General features: G+C 42.2%; 1 protein-coding gene across 1 annotated transcript in view; it reads right to left on the bottom strand.

Moving 5' to 3' along the window:
* Nucleotides 1–5,243: 5,243 nt before the first annotated feature.
* Nucleotides 5,244–25,803, bottom strand: part of ROR1 (ROR family WNT receptor 1) — a 167,587-nt gene continuing 147,027 nt past the window's right edge. The window contains exons 5-9 of the mRNA XM_086462456.1: nt 17,766–17,893; nt 16,298–16,615; nt 15,152–15,397; nt 10,587–10,798; nt 5,244–6,668 (exon numbers count right to left, since the gene is read on the bottom strand). Of these exons, the coding sequence (XP_086318582.1) occupies nt 5,244–6,668; nt 10,587–10,798; nt 15,152–15,397; nt 16,298–16,615; nt 17,766–17,893 (2,329 nt within the window). The remainder of the gene's footprint in view (nt 6,669–10,586; nt 10,799–15,151; nt 15,398–16,297; nt 16,616–17,765; nt 17,894–25,803) is intronic.

Genomic DNA, 25,803 nt, shown 5'->3' with positions numbered 1-25,803 from the left:
ATGAGGAATTCATATCCCAAAGAAACACTGCTTCAAATACTGAAACATACAGTAAAGATGCTATAATTTTTTCTGTAAATAAAAAACAGATTTTTTTTCAGTTTATTGTAGTACTTTGGAACAAAAGTAATTTTTTGTACAAAGTTGTTCTTTTGAACAAATGTGTTAACACGCCTCTTTTTGCTGACTTGGGAAGCTGCTTTGTAACACATCAGAGCCGTCTGTGAACTGGTGCTGCAAGATCAAAGTTGTCACAGGTACAGACTGAAGGCCCAGGGTTTCATCAAGTTCATTAAAACTCCTAAGGACTCCCTAGAAGGCAGAAAGCCTGACTCAGGAACCACTAAAATTAATGTAAAGGCTCCTGTGGATTTCAGTGTCTTTTATGCCAAGCCATAAGGAACAACAAGAATTTTTTTTCACAAAACTGGCCTTCCTGTGAGATTACCATGTAGACAGCCCCCTCTCCCTACCTGCAGCTCTATCGTGTTCATGAATTTCTAATTGATAATTTATAACCAGTTACTGTATCTTATACTTGCAGGGAAGGGTGGATGACAGTCATAGCTACCTTAGTGCTTTGATGTCCCTAACACCTAGAGTGACATGGCGCGCAAGGATGGAGAGTGGTTTAGCCCGTCACCTTCTTCCCACCAGCACTACCCAGTGCCTCCTGAAAGGCAGTCCTGGCTATGTAGCTCCCCTTTTTTCAGCCTGAGCTGCGCCTTGACCTTGACCATGCTAGGCCTAATGGCACAGAACAGAAGAAAATAGGTATCCTTGGTCAAACAACTCCACTTTGCGAGAAGGCAAAGACAACGCTCAGACATATTGAACAGAGCAAATCCTCTAAATAAAAAAGAGCCAAATACCTTCCAATAAAATACAGCACCTAGAGGCAACAGGTGTTGAAGGTACTCATCCCATAGAACTGGGTCCACAGGGAGCAGCATGTGTTTGTACTTGAGATAGTATTTGGACCGCCAGCCTTACCATCAGGTGTGTTTTGAGTGAGGTGGACAGTTTAAAGTTCTCGTCATTGTAGGTCACGGAACAGTATTGGAACCACAAGCAAATGCCACAGAGTATTTCCAAGCCTGCAACCTTCTTGGATATCCTTATTCATGCAAAGCAAAGAATAGGTTCCTTTTTGACAATTTCTCATGCTCTGGATAAACACATGCTGGTATTCCTGAGTTTTCCAGCCCAAATTGCTGCACAAGTATTCTCTGCTTTACCTTCTGCTTTCAATCCAGAGAATGCAGAAACCCACTATAATCACTCCTCTGTGGGAACAAAGAATACAGATCTCCATTTCAGACTCTGCATTTCGGTCTTTAAATCAGCAAATATTTATTCTCCTTTGCAGAAATATAAGCTAGAGGGAATGAGATTCTCCAGATTGAAGGCTTACTAAACAGCATTTATTCAGAGCTTTATTTCCAAATCTCTAGAGGTTCTCAGTCCATTACTGCATTTCCAGCGGTCTTGGCTGTTCTATCTCTTTGAGCGAAGAAGGGATGATGATTCTCGCGTGCAGCATCAGGAAATCTGGAAAATTCCCTCTTCCTTCGTTTGCCATGAAAATAGCTTTTATCTGTACATCTGCATTCCCACCTGAGGAGCAATTCTTTAATATCTGGCAACATTTATTTTCCACACTATCTAATTGGTTTTTAGAAGACTTTCTCTCCTCTAATCTCTCCCTGATGAATTCCTGCCCCTCTGCGTTAGCAGTTGATCCCTCTGCGCTGGTTGTGAGCCAGACTGCAATTTCAGCCTCTCAGTTCACACACTTCAGCCACCGAGAGAGGCAGAGCAGGGCAGGAAGAGGTCTCTGCAAGAGTTTTCTGGTGTATTGTTCAGTGCTGGTTTACATCTGGGACTCTAAAAATATTTTAACCTTAAGGACCCAGCTTACTTTGAAAAAGGAAAAACCTACGTTGAGCTGCAAGCTGGCCTGCACTGCTCCTGCTTTTATAACATAAAACCACAAAGTGTGTGAGGGACAATTTTATGACTGCCATTGCTGCTCCATTAAGTACTTGCTTACTGCTTTCCTATCAGGGTGATTAAAGCTAAGTATGCAAATTCACAGCTAAGCTTACCTGCGTAAGACGGCAGTCCCATGGGAGCTAAGCGTGTGGTTTGACTCGAGGGTGGCTCAGGCTTGTCTTTACAGAATTGAACTGAATTATGTCATTATGCGCAATATGTTCTGATTTGACACGATGGGACATGTATCGCTTGTCATCCCAACTGGCAGAGACCATCTGTCCCGATATCTCATGAGCCGGTTCCACATCTCTCTTTTCCTGCCCGTGTAGATGAAGAGAGCCTCCTGAAGACACTTCAGTTTTCTTCACACATTCACTCAGTGAAGGCTGTTGCTTGACAGCAATGAGCAAATACTTTGGTATCATTGATGATGACATCCCGGTATCTTTTTCAGCCATGTTTTTGCACAAATGCCTGTGTGTCAACTACGGCACAAATATTCTTATTTCCCCGTTGACTTCATTTTCAGCATGTTCTTTACTTTCTTGCAATAACAGCATAACCTAAGGACGACAGCCCTGTTTGGCTGCATATAGTTTCTTCTGTTTCTGAAACCAGATACTTATGAAGCAGCAGGCTGTCTTTAAACTAGCACTGCTGAAATTTCAAGCCCTTAATGGTACAAGCTAAGAAATCCCATAGGAAAAATGGGTGGAAAAAAGGCTTCTTCCTTCTCAGTGCATTTGATGCTTAAGATGCAAAAGAATTGTTTGCATCGATGCAACCACTTGGAAAAGTGTGCAGGAGTATATGAGAGAAAAGATGGATCAAGAGTGACAATATAGTTACTGTCTGTTGAACAAGATGCCAAGCAAGTGCTGCAAAGCCGTGTATGTACGTGAGAAAGAGCAACTCCCTAGCCTCTGGTGATGCTAACAGCTATGGCTCAGAAAAAACATCTCATCCATTCCTGTAAAGCAAAAGCAATTTTTTAGCATTTGAGTCTGATAACCTGACACAGATACAGAAGTTAATAAGATGTAATTAGTGTCTGAATTTTCAGTCCAAAATAAATTTTAGCTGACGTTACACACTTTCATTACTGATCCAGACGTAAACTCAATGCACGTGGAAGCTGACATCTCAGGTTCATAAAGTACCTCAGAAGTCACAGAAGTCCTTACCATATAATCACTGATCGCTCTTAATCTGCAAGTACAGTTTCACAGCCATGCACCGGAGAGGAAGCCCGACAGTTCCAGGTGCCGCAGCAATACAACGTACCATGGAAGCTGATACAATGCAGCAGGACATAAAACTGAAGTGAGGGGCTGAAAGGGCAACGTGGGCCCTTGGTATGGAGCTGAAGGGCACCGATGAGTCCACAGCAAAGATGGCACCATTCTCACAGGGTAGTTACGCTGCCCTGCTTCTTTTGTGTGCTCTGCAAGTATTCACACGGTCAAATACTCATTTAAGCCTCTGTATGTTACCCCTAAGTAATCTGTCTGCAAATATTAGTTGCAAAACTCTCATGTCCCATTTGAGTGAGCATTTCAGCAGACTCCCTAGCTGAGCTAAGCGAGCAGATTTTAGTGCTCTGTTAAATACGAAACTTTCTTACAACAAGATGGAGGAAATACTGATATATTTATGTTAAAACAATGTTTTAATAAACAGCAGCATAAAATAATCAGTGTTTAATATCACCTCTGGCATGTGAAATACAAAAATGCACATATCTTAATTATAAAATAGCCTTTGTTATTACATGTTCATGCTTGCCTAATTGAAATGCCCATAATTAATAAATCAATCATCAAGTAATACAGTGATTAAACGCATGCAGTGAAAACAAAGAAAAGTATTTGTATAAGGTAGTGGCTGAGTATCACCATAATATATTTCAAGAACATCTACATCAGGTTAAAAATAAAAAAGAAACAGACCAAGATATAAAATGCAGAGATGTATTTTCACTTCTGCTGTACAAAACATCATCACACTTTTGTGCAAAAAGATAAAAATAAAGTCATATCATACAACATTGTCAACTGAGCAAAAGATTGTTTTCATTCCGTGTACAATAAAAACACTATTCAGTACAAAAAAGGAGTCTGCGAAAAACTGTAATGTACACAGCACTTTTATAACTCATTAAAGTGGTTTCAAATGAATAATCTAGATTGCTTACACCTGAATGAATTTTCAGTAATCAAACAAATGTCATATTTCTAAGTTGAAAGTTAACACTAATTCACATTATTAGAGCTGATAGACAAAATTGCTATCAATGGGTTTGATGCCTGATGGAATGTGAGTTTCCCTTTTTCCAGGGTTACTGGAGTCTTAGTCACTGCAATTACACATTGATCTGAAACAATAAATATTCCTGGGAAAACTGATTGTCATATATAAAATTGTGGTTTGGAGTCTTTCCATTAAACAGTTGCATAGCAACAAAAGGATATAAAATTTCTGCTTTAACTACTAGATTATGAAATGTTATCTTTGAATAAGTTGATCTATGTTCTGAAATTAAAACGCTTTAATTTCATTTCCTTTAAGGCAATTTCTTAGAACTCCAGCCATCTTTAGCAGCCAATAGCACATGATTTTGTAGACTGCAAGTTGGTAACGCAAGCTGTTGTGCTGTCATATAAATGACTTGTTTTGGTCTGAACTTGAACTCAGACTCCAACTTAGCAAAAGACCAAAATCCTACCTGAAGTAATTTATTCAGCTCTCAGATCACATATTTGAAACACAATCCTTGACTGCAAAATTTACAAATATTTTAACTAGCTATTGGAACTGAAATTGCACACCCAGTAGATCTTTGAATATTTGCATCTCCTAAAAAAGAGACAAATATTAAAATATGTTTTCAGTATAAAAAAAGTTTCCATGATTTAAACCACATTGGAGGTTTAAAAAGCTGTGAAGAAGTGTATGATAAAATGTTTTTATTTAAAAAAAGAAAATACCCCTTCCTCTTTTTGAATTGTCGGTGGCACTTAAAGAAACAATGCGTCCATTGATGGAAGCTGAGTATTCATACCACAATGATCTTTGTCTGGTTGCATCTGCCCATCCTGTTAAGCAGTTAAACTTCACAGAAGATACTTGCTGCAATGTCTGTTAAACAACCAGAAGATTCTTTAATAAAATATTTGAATATAAATTTTTTCTATGACTTTCTAGTTTGTATTGTAAACAGTTATATTTACAAAGGCCTCACTTATTTACAATTCAGCTGAAATCATAGATTCATTAGGTCCATGGATGCTGGAGTCTCCTAATAGGGAAGACTGCTTTGAGTCAATTTTGTAGGGTTTTTGAGTTTTATTTCCAAACACTGTAATACCAATTCCCCCTGGGTGACTAGGAATGGACATGTGTGATAGCAAAGGAATATTTGCCTCCTGGTTGGATCCTGAAGACGGCAAACTAGTGACGTGACCTGTGCTAGTCGATCCACTGGCACTGCTCGGAGAACGACTCTTTGGAGGAGGACAGTGCTGGATTACCCTGGGTGGAGCTTGAGGCTGATAGTGGGCAGCTGGGAAAGCAGCATATCCTGGTGGAATTGGGTACCCATTGATCGGGATATATCGCTGGTTTTGAGGTATCGGTGGTCCGATGAACCCGGCGATTTGGCCTTGTGGGATACCTTGTGCTGGGAACATGTAGTTAGGGTACCTAGGATTACTGAGATTACTAACTGGACTTGCGCTGAGGGAAGTCGTTTGAGTGGTGGCATTCCCACCAGAAGGGGTAGTAGAACTAGTGTGACTTGAAAGACCCTCCCACGAGCGCAGCCTGGCATGGATTTCTTTAAATCGTGGCCTCCGGGATGGCAGGTCATGCCAGCACTCTGTCATAAGGCTATACATTCTGGGAGGACAGTCTTCAGAGCATGGCAGCAGTTGTCTTTTCCTGATCATCTCTATGACTTCTTGATTACTAAATCCATAATAGGGTTGAAGTCCAAAGCTGAATATTTCCCATAAAACCACTCCAAATGACCAAATATCTGAATCCGAAGAGAATTTGCCATACATAATTGCCTCCGGTGGCATCCAGCGAATTGGCAAGAGAGACTTGTTTTGAACTCTGTAATAATCTGCTGAGTAGATTTCTCTCGAGAGTCCAAGGTCTGAAATTTTCACATGAAGTTGTTCTCCAATTAAAATGTTACGAGCGGCGAGATCTTTATGGACGAAAAAATGACTTGATAAGTACTCCATCCCTGCTGCAATCTGGACTGCAATATGCAGGAAATCCCCATGGTCCAGGCTGGATTTTACAGTCCCATCCTCATCACTGCTGCATCCAACATCTGAATGTGGCGATCGCATGATGAGAAACTCATGGAGGTCTCCTTGGTTCATGTACTCGAAAAGCATGCAGACAGGTTGTTCCTGGGTCACAACACCTAAGAGGCAAACGATGTTAGGGTGATGGAGCTCGGCCATGAGAGATGCTTCTTGCTGAAACTCTGCCCACTGCTGGGGGTTGTTAAAGTCCTTTAGAGTCTTGATAGCGACAAGCTGAGCGTGATCCATGCCTGGAAGGTAGAGATGTCCCTTGTAGATCTTGCCGAAAGCACATTCACCCAGTTCTTCCATGAAACGAACAGCAGACAGAGGCAACTCCTTAGCCTTACTCTGTTAAAGAAACAATACCAAAAAACATGTCAGAAAATCAGGACTGAAACTGTATTTTTAAGTAAAAGATCTTTTCGCACAGGATGTCTAAAAGCCAAGCAGACTGATTCCGGAACTCCCTAGACCGCACACCCATTTGGCAACGATCCCACTCAGCCCTGTGAGACGCAGGCACTGGTGCAAGGGCATCGGCCCCAGGCCAGACACAGCCTGAGGGATACCAGTATCCCAGTATCAGCAAAGCTCAGGGCTGAGTGCTGCCTAATCTCTGCGCACATGCTCCAAAACTAAATTTAGAATTCCTTTCTACCCTCTACACAAGATCAGATACAAGTAGTAACTATTAGATCTCAGTATACCCAGGAACCATCAGCATTTCAGCAAAGGCATTTATATAGTTGGGCATTTATATATTTAAAATTGAATCTGACTAATTTCAGGAATTGGAGCAATTCACATACTTTAAGTAAGTACATGCTGAAGCGTTTTCTGGGCCAGGGCCCAAAGTTTTAGCAGAAAACTTTTTTTTTAAAAACTATGTCCTTGTAGCCAATTTTTCCTCCACTTTGCTATTAACCCTTCAATGTACAGCGGAGACTATTTCTGTTCACGCTTGACAGAATGTTCAATCCTGAAACACACAGGACAGAGTCAAGTGGAAAAGTGAGATAGTGGTCAAAGAAGAAAGGCAAACTTTTTTAAAACTGTTGTTATTCTGGGTGCACGTACTCACTCTTAGGGCATAAAGAAGTTGTATTATTTTCAGACATTAACTTCCATGTATGTTTGTAACAACTACACCCAAAGCCACTCATTTAGGGTCCTCACTATAGCCATAGGTAGTAATTTAAGTCTAACGAGTTTGGGATCTATGTTTCATAAATTACTGCAAACATTAGCATTTGCATTCCTGAAATAATATAATGGCAGCTTTACAGTGGTAATATATGAAAAGAACTGACATTTAAAAAAATCATTTAAAAATGACATTTTAGAATAAATTAATCGTAATCGTATTCACCACTTACGACTTTTAGATAAATACTTCAATAATAATAACAATAACAACAACAACAACAACAACAATAATAATAATAATAATAATAAGCAGCCATTTAAGCAGGCAGCCAGTAGACTGTACGGTGATGGCAGGAAATTAGCTATATTGTTGAGGAACAGATGGTTTATATTACACAAATCCTTTAGGCTAAAACTTGTTTAGGTCTGGCATATTGTAAATTATATTTTAGTAATGAAAGTGAAATGACCTCTGTCTGACCTGAGGCTGGGTTTGTCTATTTGAACCAACATAGTGGAAAACTATGAAAGAAAATGAAGTCATAAAGTTTTGGCAGGAAGGACTCATTTCAAGTTAAGCAGTTATAAATCTGCTTAGTTTTTGTTTGACAAGTATTTGTCATACATTGGTGTTCAAAATGTAAAGAAGTGTAAAATACATACGAGGCAGCACGCCAAAGCAAGCAGAGTACAAAGGGGAGCAGTAAGAGCGAAGCCCACTGCCTCTATCTCTTTATCGGCCCCTTCCATTAGGTGAATGACAAGATGAGCTTAGTTTATTGTATTTTTTTGAAGGCAATTAAAATCCCTTCAAACTGAAGCAGGCTTTTGGATGAAATGCTAACGTTTTTGTTTGTACGAACAAACACACATCTACCCCAGTTGGAGCTCCAAGCCTAAGTGTGTTTTTACCCAAAGTTGACATTAATACCGGATACAGTATTTAAAAATAGGATTCTACTTCCTCTCTTTTAAAATTTTGTTTGAAAGGCAATCAAAACATTTGAGACAGGAAGAGCGGCATTTCTCAGTAGGGAAAATACAGAATTAGCATAAACAAGATGGAAAACTTTCCGCAGCCTATGACTTTGAACATAAAAAGAAACCCTACACAGTTTGTATTTGCAAATATTTCTGGGCAAGTTGCTTTCCTGCGTGGTGTGCATGAGGCATCAGTGCGTCAGCAGTCTAGGCAGAAATTGTGACTTCATTAAAACGATGCTGACATTCCCATTAGCTTCAGTTTACCCAGGACTGTACCCCAAATATCTAGTAGAATGGGGACGAAGAAGCAAATCCAAATTTAAGAAAACATTCCATGGAAGTTGGATGCAAGATGTAGTTTTGACACTTACCTAATTAAATGGTTTTTGTACTATTACCAATGTTTTGATATACAGTGACTCTAAGCCGTACATGAAAGCTGAAATTAAGAACTTTAAAGTAAAATTGAGATAAATTCACTGGGCCAGTGCATGGGGGACAGCAGAGTTAAAATATAACAACAGACCCAGCTCTGCCTGACCACCCCGAAACGGACACCCCGCACCACAGTCCTGCTGGCATCCCGTCAGCACCCAGTGCACAAACACTATTAAAACAGGAATCCTAGTGTTAGCATTATGCTGGGTAAAAATATCTCTGTAGGCAGTTTGTATTACTAATGGGCAAAGGCAGCACTGCATTTTCCAGCACAGCCACACACTGGGTTTACTTTTATCGCTGACTTAAAAAGACTCTCCTACTGTTTCTCTGAGCTGGTGCTGAGCTGGAATTTTCCTCTGCAACAACTTTCAGAGGCTGCGGCTTCACAGTCACATGGGGCAGCACCCTCAAAAGAGCAACGACTGCCCAGGCAGTACAGCACCGGCATCCCTGCCCCTTGCAGCACACTCCCTGTATCTCAGCAGGTACAGCTACCCAAGTCATTTTCCCTAGGCTGCCAAAATTAACTCTTTATAACCTAATTCTAGAAACTTCACATTTAAGAGCAAGCAACAGCAGCATCCCATAGCTGCTTTACTGAACTGAAGAGGCAAACTATTCCAGAATTTATTCAGAAGAATACAGCTCCTGAAGTACAAGTGTAACCTTTCCTGATGGCGAGCGATCAGCTCTGCTGAAAGAATACCTATGGCAGCAATATTTGAACGTTAGAATTCACACTGCTGAAACTCAATAAAATCAGAATTTGGATTCATTTTGCTATGTTGCTGTCTAATAAAAATAACAGCTTACTCAAAACCATGTCTGACTGTTTCAGATACTACGGTCTACATAGTTTCTATTCTAATTACTAGTTTATATTCTAATTACTTGTAGATACTGATTTCATTCTGAAATGCTTCGAAAGAACAATCTCCATGAAGTTGTTGAAGAGAATTGGCACGGTGTGAAAAATAAGGCAAATACTCTTTCCAGGACATTATTCTGCCTGCAGGTGGCAGAAGGCAGTTACAGCCCTGAAATGGGGGATCCATACAGGTTTGCAAACCCGCTGCCCTGCCAATAAACAAGGAGCTCAAGGTTAATCACACTTAAATCTTAAATTATTTTAAAAAATGCTTCATGAACCTGGGACTACAGTGAAGCAAAACAATACCAGCAACAAGAGCTGCTATGAACCAGCTGTGCTGGCCAGAACTGCAGGCAGATTTTTGAGGCTCTGTTTTGGTAATTTCTGTTTTTAACTAAGAAAATAGGTAAGCTTGAAAAAACAAGGAACAAATCTTTCCAAAGTGATTTCAGCTAAGTGAAAGATGCCATATGACTACAGCAGATCCATGAAAAAAACTCACTTGAGAAAGTGCTGAATCACACCTTTATCTGTACTACTTGCTAACTTAAATGAGGCAATTTAGAAATGCTTCAGTAACGGGTTGCTTTCTTTAGCACAAAAAACCTCCAGCTCCTATTTATCCAGACACGTGGACACATAGGAATTACCTCCACAGGTCCAGCACGCTGACGAGAAAAGTCCTTACAAAAATTACAGCTATGAAGGCACCAGCAGGAACTGCAAGTTGGAAATCAGCTTAGTATTTCAGTGCTGAGTTGATGAAAGCATATCACTCCCTGCCTTTACAGACAGCAAATGTTGAAGCAGAAATGAGGGAATACCTTTGGTTTGTAGGCGTTGAGCATTGACATCTCTACATTTTGTCCTCGTACGTGTTTAGGCTGTCTTTGAACAGGAGGGGAGGATGACTTCTGATTGTTGCGACAGATGCAGATGAAGAAGAAGAGTAATGCTATGGCCAGGGGAATAGTAACACTTGGCACCAGGATATAGAGGATTTCCATTTTATTCTTTTCCTTGGAATCCTTATAATCTGGTTCAGAAAAAAAAAAAAAAGACAACAACAGAGTGAATGAAGTATCCCACAGAGTCAAGTACATCCTTGAGTCAACTAGAAGTGTTAAGAAGAATAAAACATCCAGGTAATACTACTGCAATCCACCTTGAATGCCGTTTTATTTCCTTAATATTAAAAGAGCAATTAATTCTGTTGAGTAACATTTCTGTTATGAACAAAACACAGGATGGCCAGGAACAATTTCCCTGCAGCATGTCAGTTCAAACCTACTTACGGTTATGAAACAGCTGAATACTGTGAGGTGGCTATTGCTTGGGGTGAAATGAAGTAATGGTCTAATACAGATCCACAGAAAAGCTAATTTCTAAAATACCTTATGGAAGAAAGGCTCTAGTGGAATTAGGGACTCCTTATTTTAATATTTATATTAGGTTTTGGTGCCATTATTTCCTTCATTCAACAAAAATGTTGGAAGCTGTTAAAAAGGATAGTTTTATTCCCCTATTTATTTCCAGCTTCCTGTTCTCAACATCTCCTAGCACTGGCCAAAGCATTTGTGTGGCCAGCCAGGGCACCGGAACAACCAACATGTGCAACTGAAAATTTATTTTCTGGTTAAATTTAGACACAGGAGCAGGATGATTAGGGACTCTAGAGCAGAAGAAACGAAGAACACCTGGGAGATGGGAGGAAAAGCATGGAAATGGAAAGAAATAGAGAGAACAGTCCTGGGTTTTATCCCAGGAAGTCAGGAAAAGGGTTCAGAAAGTCTGAACACAGACAAAAGCTGTAGCATGATCTTAAAAAACAATCTTACATACTGATGGCTTGATCCTAATAGAATTATTTGGCCTAATGGGAAAACCCACCCCTCTACCAACTATGTACTAATAGTGTGTCAGCTGAGCAGGGTGGCAAATAGTGGCACAAAGGCCACGGCAATGATAGGTGAAAGGAAAGCTGGAGCCTGGATGGTAAACAAGGATCCGAAAGAGGTTGGGACACCGGTTTATTTAACATATTGTGAATGCTAGCTGCAATATTTACTCCCTCTGCATGCAGCTCCTTTCACGGCTAAGGAGCGAGTGATTAATCTTAAAAACATGAAACCCTCTTCTGCCACTGCCCAGCAAGGCACAGCCGGGACATCAGACACTCACCTCCCTCCAGCTGGCTCTGGTTTCACAGGGCACGTTGCTTAGAGGAGAGATGCAGTGGGAGAGGAGCGAGCGGCTTCGGGAAGGAGCTCACGTCCTCGTGTTCATGCAGCACCCACTTGCGTTGACAAGGACATATCTTCCAGATGGACTGCTCTGAGCACGGGGACGCTGAAGCCTGCTTTGTTCTGGTATTTCCCAGAAGCATTCATAAAGTTTAGGGCATAATTACGCACGGATTAACCCACTAACTATAGGGCACCCCAGGAACTTTGAGGATCACCTTGAGCTGCAGGGCTGGTGGCCATAGCCTGGTCATTTTCGAGGGAGATGGTGAACGCCTGCAGCAGCATCAGGCTTAGTGGATTCTGGCAGAACGGGGAATGTTTTATTATTCCTACAGGGTCATTTCAGTTTGTTTGTCTGTGTTTTCCAGGCTGGATTTGTAGAAGTGCTTAGCGGCCCACACAGATATCTTTTATGCACTTAATTAAACAAGAACTTGATCCGAAGCTTGGGTTTGACTCAAATTGTGACAGAGGCAAAGTTCAAATGGTTCTGGATGTCACTTTACATAACCCCTCTCCTCTTACAGGCTCATGCTGCCCTTCTGCTTCCACCACGCTCCTTTTTGACCACTCTTTTTAGATTAAGTTGTGCCATAAAGTTTTTAATTGAGAGGAGAGGTAGTCCAAATGTTTCTACGGCCTTTGGGAAACAAGAGAGGACTAAAGCACTGTCGCCACTACAGTCTAACTGTGCCAGCAGAAAGGCGGTGTGTGCTCTCACCCTGCCTCCAGTGAACGTCCAGCTCTACAGCATGGACCCACTGTGGGTTTCCTTTGTGAGTTGTTGCCCTCTAGCACGGCCACACAATCAGTGCCTTTCTCCTCTCCTTCAAAACCTTCTTATGTTTGTCTTTGCTAAGCCTCACACTCAAATCACTCCATGTTTCACATCTTCCTATATTCAGGGTAACAAACTTTTATGAAACGAATCTATTGCAGCTTGTGAGACAACTGAAAGATACAGTTGAAGAAAGAAAAGGAAGGCATCAGCACGAGGCAGACGGAGACCTGGGCACTAGTTCATCACCTGAGCTATTCCAGTCAAAGGGAATTATTATTCTTATTAAGTAGCAGCCCCTGCCGTGAAGGCTCATTAGGTTAATAGGTTTCTTGGGAGCCACCCTAATTAAATCCATTTCCCATCTAGGCATGTCCTGGTGAGGCAGAATGCACAATACTTATTAAAATGTGCTTGAAATGGCTCTTTCAGCCAGTACAAAACCAGCAGAATGCAAGTTCCACATGTTATTTTGGTTTTAATATGTAGATTAGCATTTAACAATAAAATTACTATCACCTGATATAGCTCTATTTGTCTGTATTTAGAATAATAATGCCATATAACCCAGCTGTACAGCGAGTACCATTTATGGCAGTGGTGAGTGGTAATTAAAACCCTTCTCAGGAATTCTTCGAGCTGGCGAGCCAGCCTATCTCATTTATTATCTAGTAAAACGTTCAAATTTTGCAACACATCCAAAAGCATCCTGCTTGCAGCTATTTCAGATCAAAAGACTGAGCCAGGCCTGGGATCTCAGAGCCCATCTAGAGGGGGCCTGGCAAGCAGCCCCCCCATCAACTCTTAATCACCCAATTATCCAGAAGTTTTGTGTTTTCCACAACGCACACAGCTGAAAGGTCGTACAGCAACAGTGCAGTGGAGTACAGAAAGTTCAACAGCATTGCTAGTGGTGGACATGCAGAGACCCGTGGGCTTGCCCAAAGTGAGCTGCCCAAACCCCCTGGGGCTGAGCTACATCTCCTCACCCAGCCCAGTCCAGGCATCTGCGCCCACAGCCAAGCAGCTCCCGGGGTGGAGAGCCAAGAGCCAACAGTACGCTAAGGGGAGTCCTGCTGACTGCTACTTAAGTCCAGATTTTTTTACTGAAGGGCTGAAAAAGATCCACAGAACAGTTTATACAGATTGAACTGTTCTTGTGTAGAATAGTCGGTCTATCACTGTGCCTAATTAACAAGAAAAATAACTGAAGTTAAATGCACTGAAATAAATAATGGCAAAAGATACAGGACTCTAAAAAGCGTCCATGAATGTTAGAGAGGGTTTGAGATGCACATGATATAGCCCAGACTGTCTGTCTTTCCCCTGATCTACTCTTTCAGTAAGAATATAATTTAGATTCCCCTTTGGCATCGATTCCCATCTTTCCGTTAATTGAAAAAGGCTTTGGAGCAGGCTCAGAACATATCTCACTGCAGGAACGTTCATAACCATAACCAGAAATAATTTAATTAGGTTCTGGCTATCGAATAGAACAGCAAAAGGTATCTCCTTTCCAAGGGGAAAGGTAATGTTACTGTGACAACTTGTAGGCCACAGAAAATTTTGTGTGAAACTTTGTACCGTGAATTTCCGAACATTTCTGGGTGCATTTCTGGCATGTCCATGCAAATAGCCGCATTTTTGTCTTGGCATGCTATCAATATTGTTATTTCTAAATGCAGATAAAGCAATTAGGAACCGTTTGTTTAGGTCTTCCATCCACTTCTCCCAGGTCTCAGAGAAGCAGAATAAAATGAGAGTTGAATCTCCATTTTTGTTCAATTTGCAAAACCAAAACGCAGCCAGGGCAGATCTGTAAACAAACTTGAAGTACGGCTAAGAGGATCTGGCAAGATCATCTCTATTTTTTAAACAAGGCCTGAGCTCTGTTAAGTGAAGTTTGCATTTATTAAAATGGCTCTTAATAAACCAGGCGAAATGGAGAATGTTTTATAACCACTTTGTGGATCAGCATCAACAGTGCAACTTCTGTGATCTGATTGAATTTGGACTAAGGAGCTGTATTGATCGTAACGGCAACATGGAAAGCCTGGGACACTTGGGCTGGCAACGTGCTGCTGCTTCACCACCTCCTGGCAAGGGCTCAGGTATTCCCTAGTAAAATATTTTTGCCAGCTGCATGGGCAGCTAGTGCTCAAAGGTCTCCCCGGCGCAGGGATGCTGTGGCTTTAGCTACAAACAGTGTAGTTAGCCTTTCCTACAGGTCTCTTTCCAGGGACTGAAAAAAGACACTTTGTGCACAGCTCCCCCAAGCTCCTGTTTTGCAGGATGGCTGTACGGACATGACAAAACGATTCCCCTTTTTGTTCCGAAATGAAACATGAAAAAGGTCAGTAATTACCACATGCTGGGACGTCACAAAGCTCAGACTTAAAGTTCTCATCTAAGGTGAAGCACCACGGGGCGTCCTTCTGGTTCCCCGGGTTCCGGCAGTAGGAGTGGCCCCCGTTGAGCTCAGGGTACCTGATGGCAGTGAAGGTGTGGGTGTGGGGGTACTGTGAGTTCCACGGCTGGCACTGCCGCCCCGACCTGGTCACGCTCACTGTCCCCCGGTAATCTACTCCTGTGCTGTTGTAGCATTTGTGATCTGAAAAAAAAAAAAAAAAAAAAAAAAAAAAAAAATCCAAAGCAATAGTTGGCGGCGGCAAGGCAGACGGCTGCAGCACCCGGAGGCGGTGAGCTGCCGGCATCCCCCAGCCCCAGCGCGCTGCTGCTGGCCCAGGGCTGGGAAATCCCCGTTTGGGAGCACTGGCTCCCAATTTGCTGCGGCTGTAACGCAGGGCCTGCTTTGCATTCACATTCCTGGGAGGATTTAAAGCTTATGCTTCTGTAATGAAAACAGCTTACGCCAAGCGTTTTTAATATAAGATACACAAAAGAAGTAAAAACTACAGTGGGAACCTGAATTGCAGCCATTATTTTCATATGAAGGTGGAGAATTTGTGGGACTCGCGTTTTATATTTGACTATTCAGATGTGTAAGGGTTGTGAACAGGCTGCAGACCAGCCTGATCAAAGAGTGAGCTCAGCCAACAGCTAAAATTAGGCTGCATTAGCCAGAGACAGGCATGGAAGCGGCCCTACAAATGTTCCTCCTGACAAGCACCCCTATACTGCACCCATGGTCTTGCTGGAGCACATCAGGCTGCTGTGGGAGGATCAGGAGGCTGAAGCTACTGACGTTCCTCAGTACTCAAATGCTTACACTGTCACTGTTTCCTACTTCATATTAATTGGTAAACACCTGAAACCAATCAACTGCATTTAGTGTGAGCCCATAGGCAGCTAAAGAAAAAAAAATGAAAAAGTATTTCTGAATTTCTACCCGCTCTTATGGGAGAAGTGTGGGAGCGGGGTAATTCATGAGCACGGCATCTGCGAGCTTCCAAAGCCCAGCACTAGCTTTGACTCAGAGGCACAAGCCCTTACAGCCATCCTTTTCACAGCTGTATTATTTGCACGGAGGCACAGATGATTTTTCACTTACTTTTATTTATGGGATCTGCCATTGGAATCCCAATCCGGATACAATTGACAGCTTCGGGGCTATCTGGCTGGGGAAGATCTTCACAGTTGGGCAGCTTTAATCTCATCAGAATCATGGGATTAGATCTTGCAAAAATATACTCTGTCTGACACAGGACATTTTCCAGAATTTCACATTCATCGCGGCATAGGTCTCGTGGCTTTGGAGCTGGTGAAGTCTCATCGCAGTAGGGGAAGGCATAATGGCACAGTGAAGGAATAGCAAACTGGGAGCATTTATCTGACAAATGGCTGGAAGTGCCAATCATGGTGAAGGCAGCTGTAAAATATACAAAAGGATTTTACTTAACCCAGTGGGAATTTTATTCCTGTGCTCTTGCCTTCCCAGTATAACCCTCACTTCCCATTTTCAGATGTTCAGGTGATGAACGGTCCTTCCAGGGCACTAATTACATTAAAAGTTATTAACGATGCTGATTTTGCTGACAGAGAAAATACATCTGGTTTTCAACACGGAATTAATGTAAGCATGTTACCAAAACTCCAAACCTAATTATACTTCTTTGTTCCCCAAATAATTTACAATGGTTTGCAAAGTCATATGATATTTGGATGCCTTTTGCCCAACAGATAAAAAACAAGATTCCTGCAGGATGACAGTACCAGTACCTTTGTGGAAGATGTCAGCTTTCATGCTATGCCAAATGACTTTTCAAACAAAATGGTGTAAAATTATGAACTGTTGGCTATGTAGAAACCATTGGCCTTTCCTGTGACCAACACAAAAGCCTTTTTTACAATGCTGACAAAGGAAGATCGCTCTAAGGGAAGAGAAATTTAGAATATTCTGACAGCAAAAGAAAATCTGAATATAGAGAAGATGATTATGGTGGCTGGGATCCGGCCAAGGTTAATTTGTATAAAAAACCAGAGAAGTATGATATCTCTAAGGTCTCAGTTTGAGTTCAGCACCCCCATCAGCACAGCATCTCCCACAAAAATGATGAGAACTGGTTCTTTACCAAATCTAAAGGAAAACCACTATCTGCTGGATTACTTATGCAGCCTCTTCCAGCATCTAAATGATCTCAGCCACACAAAAATCAACTATGTCTGGTCTCCCTTCACTTTTAAAATTTGCTTGGGTAACAGCAGCGCAAGGTAGCCGGGCTATGAAACTCCCAGAAACTATGATACAAAGCGTCTTCTTCTTGGAAAATAATTTTTTAATTTCTTTTGGAGGAGCTAGATGAACAGCGACATGAAGCTTGCTCAGATTGTCATTCTTCAGATGACTCCTTTCACTGACACCACTCAATGCAGGAGTCCCAGTCGAGCTTTGTGGTGGGAAGCTCACAGTGAGAGAGGATAAAGAGCAAATAAAAAGAGCATCGCGGTTTATAAAACTCCAGCAGTTTTTTGGGAAAAGACAGCTTTGTGGGGAAGAAGCAAGGGCATTTTTTACCCACCTGTAATCTGATTTTCTATTTCACCTTGCATATGCAAAGACTCCATATAAATGGTTCGATTTCCAATAAATCGTGCACAAGCAATCCCCCTGTAGGGCTGGCAAAACCCGTCCTCTTCATACTCGTCACTGAAATCAATCATAAACACAAAAGGGTGAAACATTTCACATGCAACTTTGCAATAAAATGTCCCTACAGGGAGCTGGCACTTGTATTATCAGAGGCCGATGCGAGGGGCTTACTGTGTTTGTCTTGCGCTCTGCGATTCGTTCTGGGTGACGCTCACCCAGTGCAGGAGCCCACATGCCGCCTTCCCCTCCATTAAGAGCCTGTGATAAGGGATTATATGGTCTTTAGGTAGCGCAGGGGGCATGGCACAGGCTTTGTGCCCTGGATGGTTTTAACCTTAAAGGATTCCCACACTGCTGCAGGTAGTTTTCAGTATCTCACAAATGAGCCCAAAGTGAATATAAGGATTATAGCTTTATATTCAACAAGATCTTGAATATTTAAAAAACTTCATCTGCCTGATAAAAATAGTTAGTGGCATTTCAAGTTAGCCAGAATACGCACTAATTTTGTATGAAATTAATACTTTTTGCATGAGGAGGACGGCTATATTCACGAATATACCCAGCCTTGATTAGAAGAGAAAACATAAACTGCCTTGAAAAAAACAAAATAAAACAAAACAAAAGAAAGTTTATTTCAAGCAGCTAACATGCTGTTTTCTGGTTTTGAGCCAAACTTGTACTTAATATTGATAAACATAGCAGAGAAGAGTCATGCTAGCAGAGACAGAACTTAAAGTGTATATAGAAAATCAAACCACTTCCAGCACTGATACACTTGAAATAGGAAATGTTTCTTCAATCTTCCATGAGTGTGGTAACAGTTATTGCTAAATCAGAACCAATGCTAAGACAGGAGTTAAATAGACAGATTTCTTTCATTAGGTGCTTTGTTTTATGCAATATAGGAGACATTTAATACATAAATCCAGATGTGAAATTATTCGCCAATATTCTTCAAACAAAGCAGAGAAAGGAAATTACTAAACCTCTGAAGCCCAGACCAGTCACTGCTTATTTTGAGCAGATAATCAACAGCTAAGTGCTGGCACACAACAGATAGTTTTATGGATGTTTTGCGAAGGCGTTTGCATACGTGATCACTGAAACACACACTCAACTGCACATATCAGCCCTTCGACTTTCTTGCTTTGAGAATCCTGTTGGAGATATTTGGGACCCATTTTCTGGAAAGACAGGCACCTCGGCTCTGCTGAGGCCCTGGCAATGGGAGATACCTAATGAAAATTTGCTGATAATTTCTATTATTCATGCCAGTACCCACCCGAGACAGCTACTATACAGCTTTCAAATTAGGAAAAATAATACCGGAATATCCCTAAGTATGATCACAGCTGGGTAGGCAACAGGTTACTTTCTTTACGTGCTTTTTTTTTTTTTTTTTTCAGAATTCATCCTCCCCCAGATGCCGAAAGCCTAAGGGTGGAATCAGACTATGCCTTAGTAGGGCAAAATCAGAGCTTTTTTAATCAACTCTGCCATTAAGTTTAACAAAAGACACTTTCATCCCCTACTGAAGACCTTGGCTGTGAGAGCTTGGAAATGCAAATTACGTTTAGCCTCTTTGAAGTCACCCATTCATTGTGTGCATGGCTTAGAGCAAGCGGCCAGCCTGCAGCCGGGCTCCCCAGTGCCCTGTCACAGCAGCCAGGGCGAGCTAATGGGATTAGCGGGAAGAAGTGCTAGGATCCCCTTCCAGGACACCCCAAACATCTCCCGGCACTCCTGAGCTACCAGCTCCAGAGCACCGTCCCAGGATTCATGCAGCATTGTTTTCCAGTTCACAGGGAGAAGCTAGACACCATGAATTAACTGTAGTAATTTATGACTGTGAAGACATGGGGGTGGGAAAGAGGGATGGTATGGATGGAAACCTCCTTCCACAGACATCTCACATCAGTTGAGAAATCAACGGGAAGGGGTCCAGACTTCATCGGATGCTGGTCCCAAGACATTCCCAAGTACATTCAAAACTGGATTGAAAAAGTGCAACCTTTAAACCGCCAGTTAAACTCTTCATTAACTAGAGAAATACTAGGCTGAGATGCCTCAGACAATGGATAATATTCAGTCAACAAAGATACTCTGAGATGTAAACAGACACACAACCACATCCACATGTTTCTGCATGGAGTCAGCTCTGGTGAAAATATTTTCACTGTGTTAGTTCTCAAACAGAAGACAAAACAGCTGAAATCTGAGCTGAAAAACCACAATAGCTACTGCAGGCTCTGGAGGTCAATTATCCATCTCCTAATCAATAAATCCCCCAATTTATTATTATTTATTATAATTTATTATGAAACTTAACTCAGGGACTACACCTAACAGCAACTGCTCTTGAAGGCGATGAAGCATTGCAATTTAAGCACACGACTAGACAGAGAAGACAAAACCAGGAGGAATGTGATTAACATATCAACAAAGCAAACTCACCTCACTCTGAGGCTCACCTTTGAACTAAAGAAGATTTAACTGCAATAGCTGCACACAGCAACGATTGCGAGTGAGCAGGGACACCAGTTTACCTGGATGGAAATGCCCCGAGGAGCAGGATTTTGGAGGTAATCTCAGAAGGTGATGATTAGAGTAGAGAGGAGAGCCTGGATCCCACCACCTCTGCCCCTGGGGCTTCGTGCCAGTCTTGAACTCACAGAGGTAAAACATGAGATTAGCAGGTCAAGTGGAGCAGGCACTACTTTGAATTGTTTTGGAAATCAGCTCCATACTGGGGAGAAGGATAAACCAAATGAAAGGAACAGGAGCATCAGAGTATGACAGGAGGACCCCTGAGATGAGAGGACCCCGGTCCCCTGGTCTCCACTCCCAGAGCCGCTCTGCTAGGGCATGGTGATAAAGAAAGGAAGTACCAGGCCATGAGCTTCATCTATCGCTCCTGACAGCTATCAGGAGCTCAAAACAGCAGCTCCTACACTAGGAGTCCTGATCATAGGCTGGTAACATCTCATTGTGGTGAGCTGGCACATGCTCGTTGATGAACAAGTGGCCACATCTCGCTCCCTGGCCCTGTTTCGGTATCACCCTTCATTAGCCGTTCAGGGTCACACAAAATCCCCTCTTGCCTCTGCATCTCCTTGTGATGTCTCTTACCTCCCTCACTTCTGCAGCTCTCTTCTGTGAGATGGTTCAAGATGGAAATGTTTGCATCTAGTATCTAGGGCCTCCCCGCGCATCCCGTTCGTTCTCGATGGGCAACTGAAGCTGTACCCAGTGATATCCAGGGCAGCCCTGGAGACAACGCTGCTGTCAGTGCAGCTGCACTCTGCCAGATAGACACTCCCTGAGCCATTGCTTCCCACAACACAGCATTTTTGGGGGGCAGCCACCAGCTGTCCATCTAAGACCATTTCCTGCTGAACAGATTGCTGCTGAGGCTGAACGCTCTCTGCTCGCCAGACGTTTCATCCAAAAGCAGGGCCGTAGTCTGACACGGAGCCCACAATAGCATGCAGAGCTCCTACAAGGTTTAAACACATTCCCCACCTCCTGCTGCCAACTGGCAGCCGCTTCAGTGGCTGGCTTTAAAATGCAGCTATCAGTTTCTTGGGATCAAGGCTGAGATCACTGATTCCTCTTACATAGTTCACATTTTGCATACCTCGCCTGCTTCTTGTAAGCAAATCACAGCGTCACTGCTCAACCGTGTATCTGCTTCTTGGTCCTGATCCAACTCTACCCACAGAAAAAGGATGGGTCCCTTTGGCTCAAACAGGAAGTAAATTAGGCCTGATTCAGCAATTAGTGTGTTAAAATTTATGGATGAGCTTAAATTCTAATGAAATGGAAGTCAATCTAAACCCTAGGCATTGCTGATTGGGGATGGACTTGTGTAAATTCTCTGCTGAACTAGAGGCAAGTACTCAGCAGGTGAAAACCACGGACACCAGCTCGCAAGAGTAACTTCAGCGACAGTCGCACAGCAGCTCAGCTGCCCTCCCAGCATGAGATCTTGGGGTCTGGGTGCTGCCCCCCGCCTGACTCCCACTTCTTCCGCTGCCTGTACCCTTCAAAGCCCTGGCGACTGTTCAGTGAAGACTACACAAGAAAAATGAAAGCACTGGATTTTAGTGACTGACAGATGATACAGCACTGTAGTGTTTTATGATTACTTCTTTTCAGATTTGGTTTCCACTCTGTTTTCTGTTTGGGTCTTTAAATATTTCTAGCCTTGATGTTTATCTTGGAGCTTGCCCGTTGCTTTTAGATCCCACTGCAGCTCCCCCTGCGACAATACTTCTGGCTTCATCTAATAATAATAGTACCACAGATTAAATTTACACTATACTCAGGTGTCTTTTAGTATCTGACTGCACAAAGTTTACAGAAGACTGAGTAGGAGCTTAGAAGGGTGTCCACACCAATTCACTAATGTATTCTGACCTAAGCGAGAGCCTGCACCAACATGGGATGCACTGGGTTTTCATGCAGCCCAGACTTGACCAGCATCTATCTTTCTATGGATTACAAAGGTTGCATAGAAAGATCAGCACCATAATAAGGTACGTCATGTCCCCGCGGGTATATCTGAATATGAGTAAGTGCCTGTATGAATAAAAGGACCCTGTCCTTCACATATAGTTTAAGATGGCAAAGGTCTCAACAAGGGTCACCTAGACAAGAGCCAGAAGGAGAGACTAAGTCACAGCACATAAAAAAAATTGCCAACAACTGACAAAGAATTCACTGTCACCACTTGGGTTCCTTTTCCCCTCTTTAATTTTGTTCTGTGCTAGCAATATTTACATCTGTCAACCTGGGTCACAGGCAGCTTTTCACACACTGAAATGGTAACAAAATAATAAACCAACCCTAAACCAAGGAACGGCCGGTGCAAGTTCATGCCTCTCCTCCTTCACTTTGCTTCTCACTCAGAGCCTCCCAATGGCTTTCTTGGTGTTACTGAACTTCAGAGAGATTCTGATCTTCTGTCTGGGATATTCTCTTTCACCCCATCTGACTTCGGCATACAAAAGAGATAAACACGAAAGCAAGAGTGGTTATGGCTCCATGTGCAAAGGTCTCACGGTGAATGAAAAAGCACGTTCAGAAAAGGCAGAGAGGTTTGAGACTTCAACACCATCCATCACTGGGTCTGGCACCACTGCAGCACCGCCACATCGCTGCGGTATCGAAACGCAGGGGTGCTTCGTATGTGCGATGGAGGTGCTCCTCTCCATGAAAGTTACCCCATTACTAATGTCTGCCATTTCCTGCATGCCACAAACTCCTTGGCCCTTTTCCAGGCAATCAGCAACAGGCAGCAGGACTGAGGGCACCAGGCACTCCCAGGACGGCCATTTGCTAACAGAAGATCCCCAAAGGGTTGTTTCTCATGGGAGATACAGTAATGTGCAAAAACGTGAAAAGAAAGGAAGGGAGGACCAAAACCTCTGACTTTGCACTGGGATCCCAGAAAAGGTAGTTACATGGGTCATATCAGGAAAGACCTCTATCTCATCTGCTTATGGCAGGATGGTTCTAGTGAATCGAAAGGTTGATTTGCCTCGCAGCACAGTGCCTTTCTGTTGCAGCCTGAAACTGGGGAGAATTTCTAATTGCTTCCAACTTGAAACAGCAGCAACTTTTCATGCATCCCCATGCAAACCAGGCAAAATAGCTTACAGCAGCAGAAAAGCAATAACAATCACTTTGCAATTTGTTTCTTACAGTCTCGCGCTAAACCTGGAGGAGCTGCACAGTATCCACCTCATCCAAAAGCATCTCTGCAGTTCAGTTTCTAAATACAAACCATTTCTGCAAGATTCTCCATCAAAGTCTATTTCCCAACATACTGCCTTTTCTTTGGGTCTTTTTCTAAATTACCAGAAACAGCCCGAATCTAAACAACGTTCCCAGCAAATGTCAACAACAGGTCCAGGAACTTAGCAAAAGCTTTGTAGCCAGGCTTTAACATGAGTTCACTGAGAAGTATTTAATAAACTAACACAAAAACTGAACCTTGTGAAATCACATTGTATTTATTTTTACAATATCCAATGTATCAAAAAAACATATTCCGTGGTGTAATTGTGTGGTCATTTCTATGACACCCCATGGACCTATCTTTCTTTCTTTGCTTTAAGAAGGATTTGAATGAGTACCCAATGAGAAAGAATCATAAATACAGGACTAATTTTGACATCTTGAGCAAAAATGGACAAAGAAGAGATGCAGGACAAGGCAAGACACAGTCCCAAATGCTGTGAGTGTCCCAAGGCAAGAGGTAGGAACATTGTTCTCCCTCCCAATGCCCACCCCAATATATACTTATGCTTAGGTTTGTTAGTTGGTTACATGGGATCATTGAATTACCATTATTTTGGTAACCAAATCTCTAACTGACAGTAATGTAAACAGGTGAGTGTACATAGAGGCAGTAAGGATTAATAAAAGCAGCTGGGGAAAGGACATCGTAACATTCAGGGACTCTGGAAGATGGCCATGTAAAGCCAGCACAGGATTAAGGTGTGCGTGCAAAGCCAGACTGATTTATGAAGATTAACTGATTTGAAGTGCAAAAGCAAATAAATGCTGCATTATCTCTGAGATCTTCCACGTGGAGATGGAGTAGCTTTGGCTCTGTGTGAAGACTGCCCAGACATTTTTTTCACTTACAAAGTGAAAGGCATTTTGTCTCGCTTAAAAAAAAGAAAGTGTTCTACCATAGCACTAAACTAGTCAGAGCTGTTTATCTAACAGCAGAGTACTGATGGGAAAACACAGCCAATGTTGCCTAGTTCAGACAACTAAGTGCTTTATACCCTTCTCTTCCAAGGAAAAACTGCTGCTTGCTGCAGCGGGACAATGGAAGTGTGAATGGACAGCTCGGGTCCCGGCACAGTTAAGTTCCCGACACAGCTGGGGATCCACATGGCACTTGGGGAGACTCCCGTGCCCTCTCAAGAGCTGCACCAAAAGCATCCTTGAGTCACGCACCTACAAATTTGCAACCTAAAACTGGGGTTATGGCAGGTGTTGCTTCAGGGCAGTTGAGTTCATAATGATTGCTGATAGGTGACAGAACAGAGGGAAGAAACATGCTCTAGAAAACTTTGCAGTTAATTAAGAGGTGTATCAATAAATTATTTTTATTATTACATATATCCAATACACCCTCTCTACAAGCATGAATGCTGTATAAATTATTTGTACATTGATAAATAAACTGTATTTTGTTCTGTACTCATGTTCTAGCCTCACACAGAATAAAATGAAAAGAGTTTTTACTTGGCGGATATCCCTTAAAGCAAACAGATGAATAATATTCTGTCATACTTTCCAAAGAGCAAAACCTAGTTGCTTGTGCCTTGCTTTGAAAATGGGAACATATTGGCTCTGTTTCATAACAATATTTCAGAAATGTGAGGGCTGCATTTTACTTTGCAAAAACAAGAGAATTGCCCAGACTTGCACGTCACTGTAATTTAAGGAAAAGTTCTGTGTAATATAAGCTATTGCTGTTTTGACACCCCTTTAAAGTCGCAGGGCAGCTAAGGTTTAAATGGTTCACTACAAAACACAGGCATAAAATTTAAAAAAAAAAAATGCTGTCCTTTGACAACATTAAATTTACAGAGTCCTATGGCACCATTGATACACTTGGTTCCTAAAAATAGTAACAATAATTAAAAAATCAATAAGCAAATATGAACTGCCTAAGTAACCACTTTACTTAGTTGTTATATCACATTCTGGACTGGCAGCTGGCTTAACATGATGCCTCCAATCCAGAGACAGACAAAGCATCCAAAATTAAAGAGAGTTTGGGATGCTGTTTTGCACAGCTTAGCACGATGGCACCGAGAGGCCCAAGCCAGCGCTGAGGCCACACCATGGCCAATCTCCGCTAAAAATAGGACAGCCAAAATTCCCCAACCATTCAAAAATCTTACCATTTCCTAAACATATTGGTCTGAGCGTTTCTC

Source organism: Leptosomus discolor, chromosome 3 (genome assembly GCF_034619465.1).
Source record: "Leptosomus discolor isolate bLepDis1 chromosome 3, bLepDis1.hap2, whole genome shotgun sequence".
Lineage (NCBI taxonomy): Eukaryota > Metazoa > Chordata > Aves > Leptosomiformes > Leptosomidae > Leptosomus > Leptosomus discolor.
The sequence above is the reverse complement of the archived record's forward strand: the minus strand, read 5'-3'. Positions and strand labels throughout refer to the sequence as shown.